Raw genomic sequence first — 22,180 nt, forward strand, 5'->3', positions numbered from 1 at the left:
CAGCCAAACTCTAGGTCGCAGGGCAAACGAACTTCACGACCTAACATCAGGCAGGTTGGAGTCTGGCCTGTAGTTTCATTCACGGCCGAGCGGTAGTCCATTAGGAATAAATGAATGTGCTGGTCCCAATCTCTTTGATACAACTTTGGACAGGTGTTTACCCATCGTTCGGTTCATCCTCTCGACCATTCTATCTGATTGAGGATGCAGGGGTGTCGTTCTGGTCTTATTGACACCAATCAATTTACACACGTTTTGGAAAAGGGTTGACTCGAAGTTTCGCCCTTGGTCGGAGTGGATCTCCAAGGGAACACCAAATCGGCTAAAGAATTCTCTAACCAGTACCTCTGCAGCGGTAGCAGCTTCTTGATTTGGTATCGCATAGGCCTCAGTCCATTTCGTAAAATAATCCATGGCTACCAGGATATATTTATTTCCATCGTCTCTGGAAGTGGACCTGCAATGTCGATTGCTACTCTTTCCATAGGACTATCAACATTGTACTGTTTCATGGGTGCCCTCTTTTTACCAGCTGGACCATTACTGGTTGCACACAGCTCACATTTTCGGCACCATCTTCTTACATCATATTTACAGTTCATCCAATAGAACCGTTCTCGAACCTTTTGCAGAGTCTTCGTAATACCAAAGTATCCACCTGATGCACCGTCATGCAACTGATGCAATACTTCTGACACTTTACTTTTAGGTACAATCAACTAAAGCTTAGATTCTGTACCATCATCCTTCTCAAAGGTTCTATACAGATGATCATCTTTTAGCACTAGACAATTCCATTGGCTCCAGTAAGACTTGACTTCTGGACTAATGTCTTGCCAAGTACATAGGTCTCTTACTTCGTTGTATCCAATTCAATACTCTTTTTATACATGGATCATCTGCTTGAGCGTCTTGTAGCTCTTGAGGCTGCCATTGATCATTAATGACGGTGGTTCGTCTCACGGGGCAAAGTCGTTCTCCTAATTTAAGACAGTGATTCGAATTTGCACTGCATGGCCGTCTTGACTGAGCATCAGCATTTGAATGACTTTTTTCAGCCCGGTGTTCGATCTGTTCTAGTATTCTGACTGTTGTATTATTTTCTTGCAATTTACGGCGAATGTGACGTACATCGCCACCATTCCAACATCTGGTTTCGCGTCTCTTCGGCATCGTGTTACGAACTACTTTCCGTACGATTTCCTCCAGACGTTTTTCGTTTTTTTTCATCGCTCTCTTCAGAGGTTCGTACTCAATAGCTCCGTGAAGCTCGAGTAGCTGTTTCTTGTTCCAAGGCAATGGCGAGCGCTTCATCTAAAACTGTTGGTCTTACTAGTCGTAAAGCTTTCTGTAGTTCAGGTTCAGTGTCTCAACCCATTGACGAGATATCTACAGCAATTTCTTCCAAAATGTTGTCTGGTACCTCCGGATAAGCCGACCGCGCTATACGAGCAACATCTGCTTCAAATTCTTGGAAATTCTCACTTGCTCGTTGAATTCTACTTCTTATTTGTACTTTGTAGTACAACTAGGAAATGTACAACAAAGTTAAATTTGAATTATAGTTTTTTTCCCAATATTTTATCATCTGTTCTGGACCTCTTTGTAACTGATAAAAAAACTAAATAAATAAAGAAAGATGATGTTAGATGATAAAGAATGTTTAAAAGGGGATGACTGACGATTTAATAAAACTGATAAATAAAAAAATGAAAGTTATTTCAATAAATCTTATTAGAAAAAGTATTGTATAGATATTTATAAAAATACCATTAGAAACCACTAATTTAGGTATGTATTTCCCTTCCATTTACTTTGAGTTTTATTTACATAAAATAGAAACCGAAACACTTATTTCACATTATTGTTAATGACAAAAGTATTTATTTACATTACTTTTCCGTATACTATTTACAGTTGAAGACCTATACACTTAATATTGATCAGTCGATAATGGCTTTCATTCATTTTAGACAACTATAGATTGAATTGCCCAGAATAAACAACTTAATATTTCACGTTCGAGTAATTTACTTCGAACAGCACGCTATCAATCTATGTAATTTCAAACCCAGATATATCAATTCGTAAAAAAACTTATGCACGAACCTTTAAAAGCTAAAAACCGGTAAATGATCGAATATCCATGCAGGGAATATCATTAAAACTGATAATCAGCTAACAATCCTCAAAGTAATGTCATAAATTACTCATAAAGAATTTCAAAATAATTAAATTTTTTTTTTGTCCAACACGTTAACTGCCATGAGAAGCAAGTTTGCATCTCATACACTGAACTTACTGATGTCACTAGAATCACCGTTGCATCTTAGTGTATTTCAGGCTGCGTGGTACAACCGTGCTTTACAATACCAATTCAGTTATATGGAATACATTTTCTCAGTAGCTCTTATATAATATTTAGCCTGCATTTTTAGGAGACTAGTGTCTAGCAATAAAACAATATATTATTATGTAGCTTGGGACTTTATTTATATATAACGTAATCGACTGTTTTTTTAATACAATAAATCAGTAATTGATCAGTTTCTATAAGAAATAAATGAAAAAATATAACGTTTGTGTACAAATGTCTATAGATTACATGAATGAACCTCACAAAAGCACTTACTTACTTCCTTGCTTTTACCTTGTTTAGACTCTGTTGCCTCTTCCAGGGTGAGTTTTTATTTATTGGATAAACGTGAATGTGCATATTGTCGCTTTCCGAGACTAAGTGGAGGCTGTAAAGCAGTAGTGTCAGAAGGATTTCCTACCTTTTGGACCAAGCCCGCTACTAAGTACAAGTTCTGTTGGAAAAACGGTTCTTTTCAGATTGTTGTGTCCTCGCCTAGGATCAGGTATCGTTGTGCAATGAGATTGAGAAACTACAGAAAACTAATCTCCCCCTGTCCTTGTGATTTTGAATGCGACTCTTAAGGAGTGTACGGGGTGCTGCAAAAGTGTCGTCGCAGCAAGAGTGGACCATGAAATTATCCACTTTGCTGTACGCTCTACTTAGGGGCTTCAGGTATAATGTATGAAATACCCCTAAGCATTTATCCATATTAACTTCTGGATGTATGGTATTTTACCAAGTCTTGATAAAGACTTGGTGTGAATTTTCTTATATGAGCTATCAGTAGGATCATCGTTGGAAATAAAACAACTTTTTGGAGCAGGAAGAAGACTACCTACAGAGTCTTAAGGTTTGCGGTAGCAAAATTGGAGCAGAGCCCCGACCGGCGACCTCCTAGAGCATACGTGCTCTAGGTAAGGCCGTGGTCTATCGACTGATGTCAAGATCCGAAAAATGCGCATATTTAAAAGTATTTTAATATTTATATGGCATTTTCGGATCTCTCGGCCAATAGAAAATTAAGAAATGTGTAAAAGGCGGGGCGATGCGCATCAGGGTGCGTATTAGTTCGCCACTAAAGGCACCAGGATGACAAAAGCACGTAATACAATAGAATTTATTGTACTGAATGCACCTCACAAGAGGGAGCTTTAGTGTGTGCAAATTTTCTACAAATATCTGCTGAATTTTTTGCGTAACTTGTGACACATCTTCTACCCGAACTTTGATGTGGATTAGTTAGTCTAGAGAAATCTACGTTGACGAACAAGCTCTACCTTGAAAGATGTGATGGATATGTTGCTGTTGGTTACTTTTTGGTAAATTATATAGGCGTTGACAATAGCTGACCCTAGAATGAGTTATTGCTATTTTATAATACCATTTCACTGATTTTCGTAATGCCGTAGAGTAAGACTTTATTTGGTCGGATTTATCTCTAAATCCTTTGCTCTTATTGTAGTTGACAACAGAAACTGGCTTTTTAACTATTCCTCTCCTTTGATGGACTTCTACCATTTAAGCAGTATTCTTTGTACTCAGCATGAGCACTTCCCATTTGTCCTTCCACTTAGTTACTACTATACCTGCATTACTCTTTATCTCAATAATGTCCCCTTTTTTTAATTTTGTACCTGTCCCTTCTTTCGGATTAAGTTTTCTGTTTTACCTAAAGTTCCCACCAAATTTGTATTTTTGTTTAAATATGGGGAAAATAAAAAATCTTACCTAATGAATTTTAGTATTCATCAAATTGTAATTATAAAATTATTAATTTACCATTAATAAATTATAAGTAAATAAATTATTTCAGAGAACGTATTTGAAAAATAATTAAAAATTACTCAATGAATTTCACTATTCATTAAACTAAAAACTAAATAAGGTACTGTTATAAGGTAACCAATAAAATGGCAGGGCATAAGGTTTTTAGAGGGAAACGCTGTGGGAAATCACAGATTACCCAACGGCTTCTAGTATCCGTCAGGCTGAAATATGGGGAGAATTAATAAAACTAAATTAAACGGGCATTTGCAGACTTTGTTGCTGTACATGGATCCTACCAATCAAAGGATCGATTGAAGCCATCTTGGTATGCACGCAATAGCTCATAGTCTACGGATATACATTGGCGCTCCAACGTAACTTATCTTATTTGTAAATTTTTTCATTGAATTTTGTTTGGTGACAAATAATTAACAAATAATAATAAATACTATTCATTTTTCTTCAAATCTTGCTATTTTTTTTATACTTTTGGATTAGTTTTGATATTTTCACATGTTAATGTCAAATATATTACCATTTACTATATATTTTTAAATATTTAATGTTTTTTGCAATACTTTTTGGCTGATTTTACACATTAGCCAATATGTAACCATTAAACGACCCATCAGAAAAGGTAGGTGTCAATGGGTAACAATTTAACTACCTGCTAAAGTTGGGAGTAAAAAAGTATAAATGTTTAAAAATATCTATGTATATGGTACTTCCAAAATCTAATAAGTTATTAGCTAAACGAAACATAACACTATCCGGAACTGACATAATTTCAGTTTATCATTACTACAATAAATTTGTTGATCATAAGATAATCTTCATCCAAACAGAGTGTACCTATACCTTTACTCCGAACTTATGTCTCTTGTTTTTGATATACTGCCTAAATCAATCAATCAATCAATATTCTTCATTTCATTCATCTATGATCAGTAAAAACTATAAGTACATAAAAACAGTTAACATAAAAACATATAAATTATACACAAAAACATACAAATTGTTAAAAAGATGCCTGCAAGTATTCCTCTAACGAATAGAAAGTGTTTACCAGAAGTATGTCCTTAACTGTTCTCTTAAATACATAAATATTTGACTCTTTAACATAATTATTATACAAACGAACGCATGTTGGGTAAGCACCCTTGCCCATAACGGTCAAGTGACGAACGGGGGTCACCAAATCATTTCTGTAACGAAAATTGTAGCCACTCATTAAGGAAACATCATTTCTGCAAATAAAATTGCATCTATGTGACTTTACATAAACAACACAACTGAAAATATACAGCGAAATTAAAGTTAAAATATTTAATTGTTTAAAAACTGGTCTACAGGAATCCAAGCGCCTTCTAAACGTCATGGTACGAATAATTTTTTTTTTTTTTGAAGACAAATAACATTCGGCCCCTAAACGGAACTACAGTTTCATAAATACAGAGTTCTTCCCCGGCATTACCACAATTTGAAAATTTGATACCAGCTTCTCCAATAGGGGTGATAGTATATACTGTGGAAGTTCTTTATCACGATTTTCATTGTCACTAAAGTGTAAATTGGCAAGTAATAATTCAAAACGATTACGCGGCATAAGACATTTTACTTTGCTTTCGTATAATGGATTCTTTGACCAATACGAACACAAATTTGGCAATCTTTCCAATCGCACCCAGACAAGAATGGATAAACATGTCTTTAATTCTTCAGTATTTGTATCTACCCACTTATAAATTATAGCTATTGGACCGTGACCACCTATATTCAACTTCTGATGCTTATCGATTGGTCTCTTTCCTCTTAATAATATCGTCATTCACAAATAGTTGAAAATAGTCGAGGGGTTTTTTATCATACATCTCAAAAAACTCAGCTTTGACGATACTCGAGGCTTGAACTTCTTCTTTATGTGCCGTCTTCTACCGAAGGTTGGCGACCATCAAACGATAGGTTTCTCTGTTTTGTGAGGCATGTATTATGTTCGCAGCTTGTGGTATTTGAAACCATTCTCTCAAATTTCTCAGCCAGGATTTCTTCTTTCTGCCCAAACCTCTTCTACCTTCAATCTTGCCTTTCACGATAAGCTGTAGCAGACTGTACTTATCATTACGGAACACATGGCCCAGGTATGACGCTTTCCTCCTTTTAACAGTTGTTAACAATTCCATCTCTTTAGCCATTCGTCTTAATACCTCTGTGTTGGTCACTCTGTCTGTCCAAGGTATTCTCAGTATGCGTCGATACAGCCACATTTCTAGAGCCGCTAACTTCTTTATAGTTGCTGCTGTTAACGTCCACCCTTCAACTCCGTAAAGTAGCGCAGAGAGTACGTAGCATTTCGTGGCTCGCCATCGGAGGTTAACGCTTAGGTGGCGGTTGCTTAAGAGCTTTCTCATTGGCTTGATTAAGAGGCTTGAACACTGAATGTAATATTTTTCTGACCATATACGTTCTTCCATATCCAAATGTGTTATGTGTATATGTTATGTTATGTGTTATGGTCAATCGCAATGTAATTATCTTATGAAGAGCTTTCATCATCAGGTAGTCGATATTGGAAAATAACATTTTCAATAGTATCGTTTTGTGACGTTAAAGGTAACTTTTGTAAATTCCTTTACATTGTTGGTCTTTTGCTTTCCGGAAAACACCTTCACTTGACAAAGAACTACTTATTTCGTCATCACTACCTAATTCAAAATTTTTATCCCGAAGACTGTCATTGTCTTCATCTGAAAAAACTCTTCTACCAGCTTTTTGCAAACACTTCTGCTCGTTTTCGTATGACATATTGAGAACTGATAAGACACTCTTTACTACCTTACCCATCGACAACTAACTAATAAGTTGTCGATGGAAGAATGCATAGTACATTCGTCTAGCGAATGTATTGATAAGGTAAACAAGTTACGACAGGTTCATTCTTGTCTTCTACGAGAAGCAAGTGTGCATCACATGGCTCCATGAATCCAAAAGTTATTTGTAGCCATGAGATGCACACTTGCTTCTCAATTAAAATAATTCTAAAAAACAATAAAAATGGAAGATTTTGTACTTAAACTGAAGAATAATTATTTAAAATGCATAAACTAACACTGTAAACGTGTTTAATATTTTGGCCCACTTAACTGCTGTTTACTATGCGTTGTGGCGTTTAACGTGTTAAATGTTGCAATAATTTTAGTAAACACTGATGTGAAAAACACTATAAATGAAAATTCATACAATTTTTAGCCCACGTAGTGAGAGTTCCAAATTGTAGGCTCTTGGAACTGATAATTCAGAATAAAAACCAATCAAAACACATTTCACTAAGAATAACCATGGCTGGTAATTTTTAAGGCATCAAAACGTAAATTTTAATCGACCTAAATGTACCAACGTAGCAACAACACTCGTTTACGAGACCGGGGGGTCATTGAACACAAAATTCGGTTCAGGTTTTGCCTTGATAACTGGTCGTTGCATAATATATGCATTGTGTTGCAATAATCCAGACTCTTGACTTATCCGGTCTGTATAAAAACACGAGATAAAATTTCATTCATTTTTCAAAAATTACTATATTCCAAAATTTACATAATTTGCAATTTTAATCATCAAAATACAAATGATAAAATGTAGTTTTTATAATTCGTAGTAGAAATACCCGAGTGCGTTGTAGTTTTAAATGAAAGTAGCCACTGTTAATATATTCTAACTTTTCTATATCTTGGTTCAAAACTGACGATGCTATTATTAACTAGAAAACGTATTAAGTTCAAAATCAATGCCAACTACCGGTAGGAACGAATGTGTTGGTGTTTGTGTTAAATATAAGAAGTTTTTATTGCATATTTTCGTATTTTGTTCTGTTTTCTTAGTTTGTAATTGTTTTTTACTCTAGAGTTGACGTCAACTTTTAAATATTATATCTTGGGTTTTAGGTATTGCACTGAAAACTTTTCTAAGGTTTTTTTTCAAAAGTATCTGTCCTGTACGAGTGGTCATTTACAGTAAATATACTCCCAAAAAGGGTTATTTACATTTTACCTTTTCAAATTTCGTTTACCTTTTTCATTGTTTCCGAAAAATTGCTATTCTACTTTAGCGATACTCCCAAACTGGTTGCAAATGATGGTAACTTAATAAGTTTGTCATAGTAGTATAAATATTAGGAGAATTTGATATTAACGTTCTCAGCACAGCGGAAAGTCCAAACTTTCATCCCTAATACAAAATACATGAATTGCAAACACCCCCGGATACTTTTGGGACGACTTTTGGATTATACCAGGGTAATATGCTATCTCTTGGGCCTACGGTATACAAGGAAGGTAACAGGGCCAGTGCTACGCTTTAGCCGCCTATTATTACCCCTGGATTTACTCAAGGCGCTTATTGTATTCAGGCTGAGTGGAGCTGTAGATATTTTAAAAATATCTAGATGTTTTTACCGGCGCTGGGGATCGGTCCTCGGCTTTCTGCGTGATAGTAACGTCTAAACATGGCTGGTGCTTTATCTGTTGATACTGATATTATATTTGATAAATTGATTCGCCTTTTGTGTATGTTGTAAAAGTTCTTGAAACGAGATATTTTTCTTTGATTTCTTTGGCAAATTCTTGTCCAAAAAAGGTTAAAATACATTTATTGACGTTTCAATTTCCACTTCGGAAATCGTTCTCAAAATACAAACATTAGTAAATTAAACAAATTTTGTTTTTGTTACTTAGTGAAAAATTCTTCTAATAATTTAATTTTATCTGACTCATCTATATTGACAATTCAGACATACATTATACATTTTAAAGTAGACGACTTTAAAATGATATTGCCAATATTGTTGAGTTGCGTTCCTGGGACGACTTTACTTATAAGATAATTCATTCGATTACATGAAACCAACTTTAACGTGAGAATATCCGTCAGAAAAAATCATAACATGTAATTCGTCTTTAAAAAGACAAATACATGCCATGATGACAGTAAAATTCTCCCGTTAGTGATTCCATAGTAAATTATGAGGGAAAAACCAGGAAAAAACCTCATAATACTATCCCGACATGGTAAGTATTTGATCTTGCATTTAGTTTACCTTCAATAAATACCAAATTCCGATTTTATATGTTTGTTATTTAAAAAATATAAATGATGTATTCTCTATATGTTACTGACTTACCAATACTGGTATTTTCCTTTTAATAACTTCCTCTTTCAATATGGGTAACCAGATCCTACTACATTCTGCCGAGGAATTCGCGACGCAATTGGTCTCATTTAGCATAATTAGAGCCGCTTCTTTGATTTTTCTCTTTTTACCATCAGTTTTTTTTAAATTTTACTGTCATCATGGCATGTATTTGTCTTTTTAAAGACGAATTACATGTTATGATTTTTTCTGACGGATATTCTCACGTTAAAGTTGGTTTCATGTAATCGAATGAACTATCTTATAAGTAAAGTCGTCCCAGGAACGCAACTCAACAATATTGGCAATATCATTTTAAAGTCGTCTACTTTAAAATGTATAATGTATGTCTGAATTGTCAATATAGATGAGTCAGATAAAATTAAATTATTAGAAGAATTTTTCACTAAGTAACAAAAACAAAATTTGTTTAATTTACTAATGTTTGTATTTTGAGAACGATTTCCGAAGTGGAAATTGAAACGTCAATAAATGTATTTTAACCTTAAAAAAAAAAATAAAAAAAAAAAAAAAAAAAAAAAAAAAAAAAAAAAATATATATATATATAATCTTGTCATAAAAACTGTGCTGTCATATATTTCCAAATCAAGTATATAACTAGTACCACACGGTGGCCGAGTGGCTGGTTACAGAGCAGCTTATCGTTTTTTCTAATAAATATAACCGATTAGTATTTTTTACAACCTGTATATTTCAATGTAAAGAATAATATAATCTAAAACAGTAGTATTATAGTAAGAATCATTGTTAATGGCGTACCTACTATTATAAAAATTTCGTTATCTCAAGTCGCGAGTTTCGATAAGTAGTAGTATAATAATTATCCCATTAGACCGGTTGATTATTACCGATAAGAACAAACATAATAATGTTCTTTTCGATAAAAATTACGTACGACCTTGTTTGAATAGTATTTATTATCAAATATGTAAGGATAAGTTAATAATTCTTTTGGTTCGTGATAAATGCAGGTCAAACAATTAGAGACCTTTTTCACGCGATCAATTTTCCATTGTTAATTTGTGGTAATTTCTCGATATTGTATTGTCATGTAGATTTCATCACTTATTGTGTAATATTGTGAAAATATTTTAACTTCATTACATAATACCATACAAAAACTTAGTTAAGTTCATATCGAGTAGAAAAAATTTCTTAAATCTTATTTTGTCTAGGTATAGTCTGTTTGAAACTGGTTGATAGCACAGTTTTATGAGAGATAATAATGGCATAAAGCATAAAATTAGTTGAAATTTAATAAACTTATAATGTACCTACATATAATTTATAAGGCCGAGTTCAGACTAAGACTATAATTTATTGCTAATTTATTACGGAATGAAAAAGTTTATTGCTGTAGCTGTTTCCGAGAATTATGCTTTACGGTAAAGCTAGCATAGCTATACCTCGGCAAGGAAAAGGGCTACATGGAACCTTTTTGGCGGTATATTTGATTGCTAATTAATTGATGTTGATTGGTACATCGACCAATCCCCAAAAACTACTTCATCATCACCTAGCGGAAAACTCACCCTCGGAAAAATCTAGATATCGGAGAAAAACAGTTAAACTAGAAAAGTCAACCACAAGGAATTAATTGCTAATTTATGGCTAACGTTTTAGGCCAAGAAACAATTTATTTCTACAACCGTTTCTGAGAAACGATGGTTATGCTAACTTTACGGTAAAGCTAGTATAGCCGTAGCTATATCTCGACCATGAAACGGGTTACAGGGCCCCTCTTGGCGGCATATTTCGTTGTTAAGTAATTGCTGTTGATAAATAATTGGTACATTGATCAACCCCAAAAACTACCCCATCATCCGCTATCTCGAAAGTCACCCACGACAAAATCCAGCTATCGGGGAAAAACCAGAAAAGTGAATTGTTAGGAATTAATTGCTAATTGACTGGTAATATTTCTCAAATTTTTGGTGTAAGACTTTTAGCTGCAACGTGAGGTTCTTGGATTCTGGTTAGGAATGTAAAAAAATATTTCTTGACACCCGTGTGATGTGAAGAAATTCCAAAAATGCACAACTGGAATAAAAACATCGGTATGTACACTGTTAATAATTATTTCAAAGCACATCCGGGTATTCAAGGAAACGAAATTTCCGATAAGTTTGCAGAATCAGCCTCAGTCTTAGACAGAGATTCTATTAACCAGTGCATTATACAGATTTGAATGCCACGCTTAAAATTCAGCTAAAAACTAAATGACAAGAACTGCATGATTGCAAACAAACAGGATTAAATTATAAATCATCAAGTCCAAATCTCAATACTACGACGGTTCCATAACCACAACAATAGAAACTTTATTATTACCTTAAACAGAATAAGAACAAATCGTGTCATCATCATTGGTGCTACAGCCCTATAAAAGAGCCTCGACCTTCCCAAGTCTATTACGCCAGTCAGTTCTATCCATTGCCAACTGTTTCCAGTTTGCTGCGCCTATTTGTCTACCATCCTCATCTACACCATCCCTCCATCTGAGTTTTGGTCTACAACTTTTTCTACTTCCCACAGGTTGTGACAAGGATTCTTCTAAGCGGGTTGTTCTGCTGTGATCTTGCCAGATGTCCTGCCCATCTTAGTCTTCCTATTTTTATAAAGGATACTACGTCTTTACCACCAAATATATGTTTATATCTGTGATATATCTCGTAGTTGTACCTCCTTCTCCAAACACCATTTTCACAGATGCCACCAAATATTCTTCTCAGGATCCTTCGTTCAAATATAAGCAGGAGATTTTCATCTGCCTTGGAAATGGTCCATGCCTCCGACCCATATGTCAACACTGGTTGTATAAGGGTTTTGTATATGGTTATTTTTGTTTTTTGGCTTAAGTTTCTGCTTCTCATATGTCTACTCAGTCCAATCATCGTGCAGTCCATCGTGCAATGTCACTAAGCTATAAATGTCACATTGATTTAATTGACGATTCCTCGTGTTGATGTGGTGAACTGGGGGAATTAACACACATTATACTTCGTTGTTCATTGAATAGTGAAAGCATAGATACATTTTATAATGAAGAAATTAATAAAAAAATGTGCTTACCCAAAAATTTAAACTGTATAATTTTCAATAAGAATATTGTCTAATATACTGTACTGCTTATATAATCACACCAAGTGGTGCAAAATGAAATTGTAAATTACTAACCATATCTTTGTTAGCAATTCTGCAACTAGTTTTATTTTGTAAGTTGGCTCCGAGAAAAAAAAAGGGAGCAAAGGAAAGGTTGATGAATAAAAAGTGCAATGAAATTGAAGAACTAGATAGGAAATAATGCCGATTTAACTTTCACCCGAAAATTAAGAAATTTGTCGGTCTTGGATTCAAATAAGAAACAAATATTTTAAGAAATAAAAACGCAAAATAATTATGAACTTATAAGAACAACATAAATTGGAATAGTTACGTATGTCAGCTCTTCAATGATAATAGAGCAAGGAATTACATCCTTACACTTGTGGAAGGATACACCTCCAATTACACCTCATGAGGTAAAACAGGCCATAAAAAAAGCAAAAAGTGGGAAAGTTGTAGGGCCAGATGAGATTTATTGTGAACTCTTAAGATTACTGGAATACAAATCTGTATGTTTTGATGGACCTGTTCAATTGTATGTATAGAACTGGAATAATTCCAAAAGAACGGCTCATCTCCATCTTTGCCACCATTCCAAAGAAGTTCACTGCTACCAACTGTGGCGTTAAAAGTTCCTTAAAGGATCCTAATAGGATTAAAGATCTTCCTACAAATTATACATACTATAACTTACAACAAATGTGAAAATAAAACATTACATACACATTTCGGATTGCGAAATGGTTTGGGAACCAGAGAAGCCCTGTTTAATGTACTGGCACAGGGACTCACAGATGTCAATTACGATATATATGTCTGCTTCATTGACTATACTAAGGTCTTTGACAACGTAAAGCACTAGAAGCTTTGATTGCAAAAACTAAACATTGATTTTCAAGATATTCAAACAATGTCAAGGTTATTCTGCGGTCAAACGGCAAGAATAAAAATAAAAGGCTCCCTGTCAGAGGACATTTTAAGAAGAATGTACTATTCAATTTATACTCTGAATATATAGTGCCGGTAAAAAAAATCTTTACTGAAGTGAATAAAATGCATACATGATAATTATTTTAATTTTACAAATTAATACTTTCTGTCATATCTACATGTCATTCTCTTGAACCTAATTTTTCATAATATTCCAGACGTTTTCGATGGGATTACGGTGGGGCGAGTTACCCGGCCATTCCTTTACGTTGATATTGTGATCATTCAAGAACTTTGTCCCTGTCTTGGCCTTGTGAGCAGGGGCACCATCGTGCATAAACAAGTCACTTTCGCGAATTTTCCAAAAGTTTAATAAATGTTGTTCTTTATGTCACATAGTTCCTTGTCCTCATTGTAACAATCTTACACAATAAATACAACCCTGCTCTTCTTTTATTTCCACTATACGCATTCCATACCATTATACTTTCAGGATGTTTGACGGTTTTAAGTAAACTTTAGATCGTACCTTAACGCGGTGAGTGGATGACGAACAAATTTGATAAGGACTTGCTAACCTGAACGTAATTTTGTAAGCAAGCGCTTCTTTGCAGTAAAGCTGGTGATGAATTGTTCTTGTTGAAACGTTCTGAAGGAGATCAGGATATTTATTTTTGAGTTCAGTAGAAGTTATGGAAGGGTTCAACATTACTGTACGCCTGAAGATGGTGTCAGTCCTGGATGATGTTTTTTTAGGAGCTGTAGAACCAGCCTTTCTTTCCAGAAAAATCCCTTACGGCAACGACGTAGTCGACTTTTTTTAATTGATAAATTGCCTATCTTGAAACACCAATATCACGTGCTACGGTAATTACAGAGTCCTCTTTCTCAAGTAACATTAAAGCACGAACTTTCTTTTTATTTGTGATTCTTTCTACCCTTATTTTTTACTTCAATTTAGAATTTAATATCTCAAACTTTACTCAGTAAGTGAAAAGAAGTTTAACCACTCGCACAAAGCCAACTACAAACGCTCAGAACAAAGTAAATGAACTAAGCGGTCAGTAAACGATAAAACGACAGACAGCTACCGTCGCTAGTATGTTATCCCTTCTCCCCTCAGACACTAAACAAACGCAGATAGAACGCATTCAATTTTTCTTTGAATTTAGTGATTTGACAATGTAGATTTTTTTGCCGGCACTGTATTTTCCCTGAAGCATTAGACGAGGAGACAGCTGGAATAGTGAGAAATGGAGAGAAATGTTCTTGTCAACATCATCAGAAATGCTGACGATAGAGTTATAATAGCCAACAATTTGGGTACCTATGGCTAGTATCACGCACGGTTTACATATTAATATCAGGAATATCAAAATGATGGTCGTTAAAAAAATAGCAATTGTGGACAATTAATTTTTAATGGGCAGGTTGTTGAGCAGGTTTCGCAGTCAAATGATGTCTTGCGACTATTGTCAAAGAGATTAATCAACATTCAGAAGAAATTGGTTCACTCATTGAACAAGAACGAGCTGCATTCGTCACAACAACAAAACTATTGACAGCACCTTATCTTCATATGTCTCTAAGAATTATAAGGGTTAGGTGTTATTTGTTTCCAATACGCTACGGTGTGGAAAGCTGGACACTAAATAATGAACGGCGAGTCTTCTGGACTAATATTCACAAATCAGGTAGTGCTGGAAACACTGAATATTGAACTTGAAATTATATTTATTATAAAGAAGAGAAAACTTAAGTTTCTAGAGTCTGAGTTTCCCCACGTCTTTAGAGGAATAAGCTATGAGTTCGTACAGCTTATAATGCAAGGAGAGATCGTTGGACGAAGAAGCGTGGGACGTAGAATATCTTGGCTGCGAAACCTTCGTGATTCGTGAAGAGTTCGGGATGATATTAGTCAAATTATTCCGTGCAGCAATTTCCAAAGTGCAAATAGCCATGTTGATCAGCAACCTTTAAAGGAGACGCTGAATGTAAGATTAGATTATTTTGATTACATGCCCAATTTTTCGTAGTCGTTTCCTTGTCGGGTTGGTCATACTATGTAATTCTTGTAAAAAATGACCAGTTGAGCAAGTCTTGTATAAAGACAGTTTTAATAGTCTGTCATAAAAATTACTATCATGCACTACCAAATCAAATATAGTGACGTCCGTTGCGCATGACGCTCCTAACTACTCGTTTTTTTGTATAATTTTTCCATTTCTCAGTCGATATGTAGAAAAAATATAGTAGTTAATGTAAAATATTATATGGATATCTATTATTACAATTGCGTAAAGTTGTGCAAAATTGTGGTTACATGACGTCAGTCATTATTTTTGTAAATAATTATTGGTTTTAAGTAATGAACATTTAATTAGATAAAATATCTAAAACATTGTAAGAAACTCGATGGGTTTGCCTCGTATTTGACGTATTGATGTTAAAAATAGACCAACAGATATTATTTGTTGGTTACATTTGATTATTACCCGCAGAAAATCCTTACCAGTTTCTGTACTTTCCGTATGCTAGTTTAATTAACAATAAATTTATTATGTTCACCATGTTATTTTTTCTCTTTACAGCTAAAAATGCCTGTCCCATCACTTCAAAAACCAGCTCCAGTCTTCAAAGGAACCGCCGTCGTCAATGGCATGTTCAAGGACATTTCCTTGGAAGACTACAAAGGACAGTATGTAGTGTTATTCTTCTATCCATTGGATTTCACCTTCGTTTGTCCCACTGAGATCATTGCTTTCTCCGATCGCTTTGAAGAATTCAAGAAAATCAATACAGGTAGGTCAAATTATGTTATACAAATGATGAGATGTTTTTAATCGTACATTATCTTCATTCATTCATTCAGTATTTAACCGTTACAATCCCTAGGGATTATAGCTAACACCATGGTGTTCAAAATCCTATTCTTGGGTGAGGTGGATTATTCCTCTATGTCATTTATAGCTTGCTATGTGCCTTTGCTGCTGTTGTGACTCTTGAACTTTCCAGTCTTTAACATTCATTGTTCTTATATTATCTACATCATTCAGCCATCTTCTTCTAGGCCTTCCTCTACACCTGAGCCATAGTGGTGTCCAGTTAGTTATCTTTCTCAGCATATCTAAGCGTGGGCGTCTCTGTATATGTCTGACTATATTTTCTCCCTTTAATTATTCTTCAATTTCGACATTTGTTTTCATTCTTCTTTCCCCCTCTCTTGTTACATTGGAACCCAGTATCGTTCTCATTATTTTTCTTTCAAATTTTAGAAGGCTATCTTCCTCTTTCTTGTTAATCGTCGTTGTTTCCATTCCATATATAACGTCAGGTCTTACATAGGTTAATCTTTGTTCTCTTACTTAGAGTCTTGCTTCTCAGCAGATTTCTATTCATTCCATATGTTTTTTGCCTTTATTTCTTTGTGTATTATTTCTTTCTCTTCAACCGTATTTTATTAATTCCTCTGCTATTTTATCTTCTCCTGCTGCTTTTCCGTTTCGGAGATTTTTAATTTCTTTTTGTACTTGTTCTGTGGGAATTGCTGCTTCGTATCTTGTATTATTGGTCGTACTTCTTCATCGTAGTGTGTTTCCTTTGTAGTGAATAGTATCTTTTCGTAATATTCTTCCCATATTCTGCTAATCTTTTCAAATTGTTTTATTTTATGATTTTTACTGTATTTTTCAATATCCTCTAGCTTTTCATTTAACCAGTCATTTTTCTTCTTTTTATTTTTTTTTTATTAATCCAGTCATTTTTTTTCTCTATTTTGTAATCTTCCCTGCTTTGTTCTGACGGGTTGTTGATCCATGTTATTCTGGCTGAGTTTTTTAGTGTTCTCTCTGTTTCGCAGTTTTGATAGTACCAGTCTTTATTTTTTTTGTTGTTTTTTCTTTCCTATAAGTTCATTTGTTGTTTTATTTATTTTGTTTTTTAATTCTTGCTATCTTTCGTTTATGTTTGTGGGTTGACTCATAAGGTTGGATATATTTTCATTTATCTGTTCAAATTTTTCTCTTATTTCCGTTTTAGCTTGATATCTTTTTTCCATCTGAGCGCGTTCATTTTTATTATTACCGGAAAGTGGTCCGTGTCCGCGTTTGCTCTTCTGTCAGATCTAACTCTTTGGTTGCTAGCACTTGGTCGATTTTATTTTCACTGCCAGATGGATGTCTCCAGGTTACCTAATGTTTTCCTGGATGCTCAAATTTTGTCGATAGGAAAATCATATTTAGTGTTGCTGCGAGTTGACAGATTCTGTGGCCATTGTCGTTTGTTTTCTAGTGTAGAATTCTTTTCCATTTCGGACCAGACCTTTCAAGTATCCTTTTTTTCCAAGTTGTGCGTTTGCATTATTAATGTCTCCCATCCAGATTTAGCCATACGGCTCACACTCGCTTTAAGGGGAAAATTCACTCATCCCAGATACCTACGGTATCAAAAGGATTGAGCTCTAGGTGACTTAGTATGCTGGAGTATCCCGCAAAAATTTTCGTACACATCTGCACTGTGACCATTCTTGTCTTGTTTGTCATCTCCACTGTATTCGTCTTTTGTGATTTTCCCTTCTTTTTCCCATCTTACTTCTTGTGTCTCAACGATGTTTATTCTGCATTTTTTTTTTACTCTCTTGCTACCTCTCTCATATTTTCAGTGTTTAATATCGTCTTAATATTCCACGTTGTTATTTTTTGTATATTTTTTTGCTTTCTTTGTAATTTTTCTGTTCCCTGATTTTTTGACGTTATGTTATCTTCTGTTGTGTTTTCCTTGTTGTCATCATCAAATTTAATCTTGTCCCTATTCTTTATCAAATTCGTTTCCGTTGTATGAGCCCTATGTTTTTTGCTAGTTTTTTTAAATGTTTTTTGATATAAATTTTGATATTTTAGATGTTAATCATTGTTTTGTCTTTCTCCATTTCCATAAGTTATGATCTTTATGACTCCACTTCCATACCGTCTCGTCTACTATAGTTTCCTGTATGCTGTTTTTACTCATTTACCTGCAGATCTAAAATTGTTTGCTTCTTGTCTAATTTTCATCTGGATTTCCCTATCACTCTTATTCAATTCACCGTTGATATATATTTGTTTATCTTTGATTTATTTTCTGTTTTTGAGTATTTTTAAATTTTTTTCAAAATTTTCAATCTCTATTATGGCCATTTGAGGTCCTATTTTATTTATTTTTTTAATTTTGTCCTCCACTTTCAGTTTATATTGGAAGAATTTGGTCACTCCATTTTTTAATATTTTGTTATCTTCCGAATCTAGATGAAAACCAGTTATTACCAGATTAATTCCTTCGTTCTCTAATTTCACTACTCTTTTGCTTGAGTCCATATTTCTTCTCTTTTCTGTTTCCATTTTATCCATCCTCTCCTCCATTTCGCCCTTTTACCGTTTCAGTTCCTTTTTTTTCGTTTTTATATCTTCGTTTTCCTTTCTTAGTTCTTTAAACTCCTGTCTATACTGCTTCTGTTCATCTTTTATTTCTTGGACATCTGTAGTTAATTTTGTTACATTCTCAGTCAGATTTTGTAACATTTTTAGTGTTAGATCCATTTTATTTTCCTTTAAATTTTTCCACTTTCATCCCTCTGCCTTTTTTTTGGCTATTATCCGTATCATATTCGTTCTCGTCACTATCCATTGTTAATTTCCATGCGTTCTAGTTCCTGTAGTTTCTGTACCCTCGCGAAAGCGTCAAAAGACAAGTTTTCCCGCCGGTTCTCTATTCGCTATCACAACTACTATTACTATGTTTTTACTTCGATTTTCGAATTACATTATCTTCACTAACATATAAAAAACGAGAAAAAAAGAAAAGAAGCAACAACTTCCTAAAATTATTACTGTCTTCTATCTTCTCTAAGTTATCATTGTTTTCGTTTTGTTTGTGAACATTTTCCTTTTTGTTATAGTGCTGGTTTCTACTAAGAGTAGAACTAAAAAAAACGTAGAGAAGAGTATAATTTTTAATAAATGTGGCGAAGAATATTATTTGTAATTTTATGCCAGGGAAAAGTATTAATCCTTAATAAAGCGTCAGTAAAGAGAATTACCCGAATGCCAGTAAAATTATTAACCATTTTTGTTTGTGTGTCAACTAACACTTAGGTATTACTGAAAAACTTCCGACGGAAAAATTTCTTATCGATGAGTAACAGCGAACATAATCTAATTTTATGTCCTCGAAGACTCCTCCTCCTAAGTGCCTTCTCTGTTGAGGTTGGCGATCAATATGGCAAATTTCTCTCTGTTCTGGGCTTGATGAATTAATTCATTTCCTCTTGTGTGGGTCCAATCTCTGATGTTTCGTAGCCAAGATTTTTTCTTTCTTTCTTCTTCCTCGAAGACTACAATTCCTAATAATGCGCGGCGAAAAAAATAACTCTGACGATGAAAAAAGATATTATTTCTAACTCCCTGCAGTATAACTTGTCATACTGCAAGGGGGAAAGAATAACTATACAAAGGGAGGCGGTAAACTAAATTATTTTTGTTTCTGCGTCCACGAAAACTATTATTACAATTAAAGTATGCATACAGCCAGTTAGAGGTGTGCTTATTAGTTCTTTTAGACGAACTAGTTCAAGAGAACTATTTCACAAAATGAACTAGTTCAGTGAACTAGTTCGCGAAAGAACTATTTGTAGGACCGAAATCGAAATCCAACCCTAACATAACTGGTTGCCAGATGTCTCGTCTTATCATCACACAAGCTCGGCGCCGGCCGCGCGTTTTCTTCGGTTTTCAGTCAGTCTTTCACTCTTTCACTAGCGTACAAGTAGTTCGGGCAATTCGGGATCGGAACCATTTCTTTCGATTGTATGTTTAGGTTTAAATGTTTTAAATTTATTTCTCAAATGTTTTAAATTTATTTCTCAAATGTTTTGCAAATAACATTTTTGTTATTTGCAAAAAATTATTAAGATTTGTTTTTTATTAACCGTTTTAAATATAAATATAGTTCACGTATAATTTATTTTTATATTTACGTATATTTAAACTCATAGGTATCTATATTAGGTTATTTCTAAAAGAACCTTACAAAAAAAATCACTGAATTTTCTAGGAACATTAAATACCACATATTCATTCTCACTTTTACATAAAATTATATTTTATGTAGATGCATCAATCATTTTAACCACAACTTAAAATTGTTATTTCAAAATTACAATACGAGAAACAACACAGCATGTCAACGTTCAAGCCAATGCATGGGCAATAAGATCCGAACCATTATGATATTAAGATAAGACTGTTTATGTTATTGTCACGTTCATAAGAATTATGATCTGTTATCTGAGGCTAATCGACACTTCTTTTTTTAAATTAGTCAGTCTATCCCATTCTCAAAATAATAAATGTATGATCTCATTCATTCATTATTTTCTTCTTTAAAAGTTGAGACACAATTTATAATGCAAATCATTCGCAGTGAACTAGTTCTATGAAAATTAATGAACTAGTATACATCAATTAGTTCAGTTGAAAGAATCGTTCATTTGAACTATTTCGATGGTGAACTACACATCTCTACAGCCAGTCACAAAATGCAAACTTTTTTAATTAACAGAAAGGCGAACAGAATTCTTCGATGAGTGACGAAGAATGGCGAAATCACTTCTGATTCTGTGACTGCTCAAAATGTTTAATAAATATATTCTTCGCTCGTTCGCAGATGAAAAAAAGGTTTTTCGCCGACAGCAATCTAAAAGTAATATTGTACAAGTTATAATCATTGCGAGTACCTAGATGAAAATAATTTTTTTCGCCGTTATTTATCGAGAAAAATTCTTTTCGCGGCAGACTTTCGGGAGTTACAGTCTTATAACCGGTGCACTATAAATAAATAATTATATTTTTCGCAGTTACCCACTGTCTTTTATTGCTTATAATATTACGTCACATGTCACAATCCACATTATACACAATCACAATCGTATTTGTGAATTTCTGTTAGCTCACACATTGTGGTCAAACCAACACTATAAAACAAATTACCAGATAAAAAGTTTTTCTATTTAATTCTAAAAATAAATCACTAAAATTGATTTGGTGAATAGTTCACTGCTTATCAGCTGTGTGCTAATGGTTACCTCATTTTTATATTTTCTATAAGTCACGTTAAGGTCAGTGAAACTAACTTTTATCTGGCTAAAGTATACATCGATTTATTTTCTATACATGATATATATACACTATGATTTTCTATACACTATAATGAAATATGTATATATTTTCTATACCATCAAATATGTATAGTTATTGAACAAATCTATTATGTTTTAAATCGTTTATACACTTAGATACAATGGCGTGATTATGATAAAATAACAACGCCGTGTGCCGATGAAAAATGATGTTGAAACCACACACAACAAAAAGAGATGTAAAAATTTGTATTAGTTCACAAAATGCTGCTATTTTATATACTTCTTTTTTAACCCAGATAGGGCCGAAAATTTTTTTTTATTTAATGTTTGAAATATTTACCTATTAACGCTTACAAAAGTAAAGTTTGGGAGAGATTTTGCTAAAAAGATGGTATTCTTTCATAAAAGGGTGTCCTAAAGGGCGTTTGACACTGCAATGTTACAGTATAAAGTTCAAGCCAAAAAAAATCACCGTAAAATGCTGGTTGAAACAAGAAAATATTTTCTCGGTATCGGATTAAACCTGTTTTTGTATATACCTGTTCTAGTTTGCGTAATGGCTCCTGCCTCACAACAGTATTACGGATTTTATCACAATAAAACACCTTGTACAAAAATTAACAATATCTTGCCGTACTGAAC

General features: G+C 33.9%; 1 protein-coding gene across 2 annotated transcripts in view; it reads left to right on the forward strand.

Moving 5' to 3' along the window:
* The window catches only part of Prx2 (Peroxiredoxin 2), a 38,888-nt gene that overhangs the window by 8,393 nt on the left and 8,315 nt on the right, over positions 1-22,180 (forward strand). For both annotated transcript variants that reach the window (XM_072538387.1, XM_072538390.1), the window contains exon 2: positions 15,957-16,167. In XM_072538387.1, the coding sequence (XP_072394488.1) occupies positions 15,963-16,167 (205 nt within the window). In that variant the 5' untranslated portion in view covers positions 15,957-15,962. The remainder of the gene's footprint in view (positions 1-15,956; positions 16,168-22,180) is intronic.

The sequence above is a fragment of the Diabrotica undecimpunctata genome, chromosome 7 (genome assembly GCF_040954645.1).
Source record: "Diabrotica undecimpunctata isolate CICGRU chromosome 7, icDiaUnde3, whole genome shotgun sequence".
NCBI classification, from domain to species: Eukaryota; Metazoa; Arthropoda; class Insecta; order Coleoptera; family Chrysomelidae; genus Diabrotica; species Diabrotica undecimpunctata.